Source organism: Andrographis paniculata, unplaced genomic scaffold (assembly GCF_009805555.1).
Source record: "Andrographis paniculata isolate CXL003 unplaced genomic scaffold, ASM980555v1 Contig83END, whole genome shotgun sequence".
Taxonomy (NCBI): domain Eukaryota; kingdom Viridiplantae; phylum Streptophyta; class Magnoliopsida; order Lamiales; family Acanthaceae; genus Andrographis; species Andrographis paniculata.
This window is the reverse complement of record NW_026137621.1, coordinates 276,750-281,246: the sequence shown is the minus strand read 5'-3', so window position 1 is coordinate 281,246 and position 4,497 is coordinate 276,750. Positions and strand designations below refer to the sequence as shown.

General features: G+C 27.6%; 1 protein-coding gene across 2 annotated transcripts; it reads left to right on the top strand.

The window, feature by feature from the left end:
• The first annotated feature begins 544 nt into the window (after window positions 1-544).
• LOC127241768 (transcription repressor OFP1-like) lies at window positions 545-1,832 on the top strand. 2 transcript variants are annotated; one of them, XM_051260970.1, is made up of 2 exons: window positions 545-741; window positions 832-1,832. In XM_051260970.1, the coding sequence occupies exons 1-2, from the start codon at window positions 666-668 to the stop codon at window positions 1,725-1,727; spliced, it is 972 nt and encodes a 323-aa protein (XP_051116927.1). In that variant the 5' UTR covers window positions 545-665; the 3' UTR covers window positions 1,728-1,832. The 2 variants fall into 2 exon arrangements, with proteins under 2 accessions (XP_051116927.1, XP_051116928.1); XM_051260971.1 differs by having other exon boundaries at window positions 547-737.
• Window positions 1,833-4,497: the final 2,665 nt, after the last annotated feature.

Genomic DNA, 4,497 nt, shown 5'->3' with positions numbered 1-4,497 from the left:
AAAGAGACACAACAAAAATATGGAGGTTAAACACCATTATATTGTCCAAGGCACAAAATATAAAATTAATTTGATCAGCTAAACTCTAACTTTACTTGGACCAAGATATAGCCATAATGCGGGTTTGGAGAGATCATGCTTTGACATGAATAACTAATGCCTAAGGTGATTTATTATTCCTTTCTACCTTAGCAATAAGTAAATAAATATACTAAAGTACATCATTTAGGGTATGTAATTTGTTAATATATATATATGTATTTATATAACATGAACATGAGTATACAATCTAATACTTACATTGGCTAAATCCACGAGGGGCAAAACTATCAAAGAAATTTGCAATATGTTTATCAAAGTTGATCATATAGTTCAATGACAGAAAAATTGGTTTAAAATAACTTTTATATTAGTTTAAGTATTTTGGTTTGGTACCAACTCTTCGGTTAAATGTCCTTATCGTGGCTTTGTAAGCCCAAGCTCTTGGGACTTGCTACAACGGGCGCATGACATAGGTCAAGGCTGTTTGGGATTTTGAGTTTGAACAATTGGTTAGGCTACACCTTTGGAGAGTTGTCCCAGCATAGATCCATACACCTAGTAGACAAACACACACACACACACACAAACATGTAGTCTCTCGAGTCCCAGGACCTTCCCTCCGAATGAGCACAAGATCTGTTGTCTCCTCTCCTCCTCCTCCTCCGCGTTTTCGGTGTGTCCCTTGCCACATGTATGTATGTATGTATATATATATCTGTAAAGTGTCCCAGTCCCAGGCATAAATAAATACTACTCCAAATAAGTTATATCCTTTAATTTCCTGAGCAGATTCCCAGCTTCATCACACACACACAGCATCGGGATTGGATATCCATATGAAGAAGAATAATAGTAATAACTACAGGTGGTTCAGAGTGTCAGATATGATCCCAAATGCCTCCTCCTGCTTCTTCTCCAACTCCAAATCAAGAAATACAAATACAATTACCAACACAAACAAAACCCCAAAGACGACCAAGAAGATCAACAGCAAATTACAATCATCATCGTCATCTTCATCTTCATCTTCATGCAGGTACCAGGTGCAGCTGCAGCAGCAGTACTATCAAACCAATTCTCCCTCTCTTTCAGAATCAGAATCATCAACCTCCAAAAAACTCATCCATGACGTCCTCGTATCAGTATCACTCCCCCCAATTCTCACCAAACCGGCCACACCCCATCAAACAAACTCCCACTCCCAAATTAATCAACAACCTCCAATTCTCAATACCGCCAATCATAATAATAATGTCATAATGTCCTCCTCCAAGAATAAGAAGAAGAAGAAGATGGTATCATCATCGGCAGCGGCCGGCGGAGTCAGGATTCGGAGAAGGAGTTTCAGAGGATCATATTCATTTGTAGATGGAGATGGAAGAGAGGATATGATTATGAAGGTGAGAGAGAGAGTGGCCATAGTGAAGGAGTCGTTCGATCCAGAAAGGGATCTCAGGGAATCCATCATGGAGATGATCATGATCCACATGGAGATGGAGATGAAGAAGAAGACGAAGAAGAATATGATGATTCATGAGTCGTCCTCACCATTGTTGGACGAAATTCTTTCTTCTTACTTGTCACTCAACTCACCTCACTATCATCACCTCATTATCAAAGTCTTTCACCATATCTGCTTAACCTTACCCTTAACTTCTTCTTCGCGTAACATAACAAGAAATTAAGATGAAGATTATGTCATGTCATATGTGACTATCGCATGATATTCAGTGTAATGGCTGCTTTTTACCTCAATTACTTTCTTTCTTAATATAATCCACATTTTTATTTATTAATTCATTCCACTTTCTTCTTTATATATATATATATAATATCACTTGTTTCATCTTTATTTATGGACAATGAAATAACTATAGAATTGAACTTTTGTTCCCCAATTACAGCAAGACTATTGTGCTGAAATCTTTTATTCAATTAAGCAATGATTCTATCAGATTTTGATGACATTTCAATAATAATGATAATATATCATCATTTATTTTTGTATATTGTTAAACAATAGAAATTCATGTTTATTTGCTCAGTTTATAATTACTATAAAAAAAATTATCAATGAAGAATGAAAAAAGTACAACAAGAGTTTGCTTACAGCCAATTGAGTTGCATGTGTGTGCTTTTTTGTTTATTTGTTTTTTCCTTTTTCTTTTGGTAATGCAATAGTATGAAAATCATGTATTCTCTTTCTTTTGATTTTTTTTTTTTTTTTGATAAACGTGAATAAAAAGATGTCCACAAATTTGAAATTAACAAAATTAATATATATATATATATATATATATAATTGAGTGAATAAAGTGAGGTAGGGGCCGTAGGGCTAAAAAACAAAGGTACTGCATTTGCATTTGCATTTGAATTGTTGTGGAAAGTTGGTACAATGAGAATATAATTATCTACTTCTAGGGGGCCCTTATCTTTCATGCCTCACCCCCCCTGTTTCTAAAATTGGATACTTTATTTATGCAGTCCATTTAATTTTAAATATTCTATCCATCCATAATTTTATACATTTATTTTATAATTTTGAATTTTCAAGAATATATTTATTTAATTTTAAAAAACATTTATGTTAATGTACTATTATATATAAAATATTATTTCTTCCGCCTCATTTTGTCTATACATTGTGGTTTATATCTGTTTTACATCTAATCTCATGTTGTTAAAAAATGATTGTACACTTAAATCTTATTTAAATTTTTTTTAGTTTTAATTAAATTTTAATTAATTATTTTAATATTAATTTTTAATTATTTATATTATAAGATAATTATTTTTACTAATATATTGTTCTCTTAAATTTTTGTCTCTACAATAATCCAACCACAATAGCCGAGACCGAGGGAGTAATATTTTATAATCAGTATGATATAAGCAAATGAGCATATATAATATATTTAGATATTATATACTCCATCCATCCTGCCTTTTATACCTAGTTTTATGTAGATACGGAAATTTATGTGTATCACTAAAAATAATTATTATATAATATAAATAATTATGAATTAAAATTAAAATTAAAATAATTAATTAATTTAATTAAAATAAAAAATATTATTAATTATAAAATTTAAAATATAATTAAAACGTATAATTATATAAGATGAGACAAATGAAAAAAAAAAAGACAAATAAAATAAAGCCGAAAGGAATACATATAAGGAGCATATATATATATATATTTTTTTTCTTCAATTTATTTCCTTATTTTATAGTTTATATATTTTTTTTATAAAAATATTATATTTTAATAATAAAATATTATATTTTAACAATCATTTAAATACAAAATACATATTTATAACACAAATACAAGCACACCTAACCAATCAACTCCCACGTGTCACAAGCAAATCCCGTCCCACCACCTAAAACCATAAACAATGCAAAACACTATATTTTGCTTTCCCCAACTCTTCTCTGCGTCATTTTACTGTCAGCTTAAAAATCTATTAAGAATTTATCCAATTTTTTATTCACATTATAGAATCGAGTTTGGTGTTCTCAAATTTTTTTATTCCATATCAACAAATTTAGTATTTTATTTAATACAATATTTTAAGTTATTTTAAATTAATGTATAATTTATGCATAAATTATTTAATAAAAAATAAATCATAATAAAATAAAATAAAATCATTATAATAATTACTAAAAATATAATTATTTTATAAAATAAAAAAATAATAATTTAACATATTATTTAATATTTTAATAATTTATTTTATTTAAATTTAAATATTATAATATCATTATAATATATAAAATATATTCTATAAAAATATATATTTTTCTCTCTCGAAAGAGAGAGCACAAAATCCGTTCTTAGTTTATTCTTGCAGTAAAATGCATTTTTTCTGTTTCTTTTCTTCTTTTTTTTCTTTTTTCTTTTTCTCTTTTTTTTTTTATTTTTTTTTATTTTTATTTTTTTTAACTAGAGGGCAAAGTCACACCAATCAGACAATTCTTCAAAATTGTAGAAACCTGCTTTAAACATGCTCTAATGGTAGATGAGTATTGGTTTAGGAAGGGATGATATAATACTATGAATGCTTTTATAGATTTTATCTACCATGCATGATTCGATTAGTGTAATTTATTTTGGTATATTTGCATCATCTATTTACAATAATTTATTTATTTTTTCTCTAAACAAATTATATAATATTTATTCAAATATAACACTCCTTTCGTCCTAGCTAATTTATCTATTTTAGCTTAGGCATAAAGTTTTAGGTATTGTATAATTAATAAGTAATTAAAAACTGTATTAATAAAAATAATTATGATTTAATAAATATAATTATAGATTAAAATTAAAATAACTAAATAGTTTAATTAAAATAAAAAATTAGAAATTAGAAATTTTACAATATGATTGAATTGTATAATTATATTTTAGAAAATAAAAGAATAAATTATGTGTTACAGACG

Bases quoted from the DNA above. Each gene is read 5' to 3' on its own strand.
- LOC127241768 (XM_051260970.1), top strand. From the start codon at position 666: ATGAGCACAAGATCTGTTGTCTCCTCTCCTCCTCCTCCTCCGCGTTTT. The intron at 742-831 runs GTATGTATATAT...TTTCCTGAGCAG, and splicing joins CCCTTGCCACATGTATGTAT to ATTCCCAGCTTCATCACACA.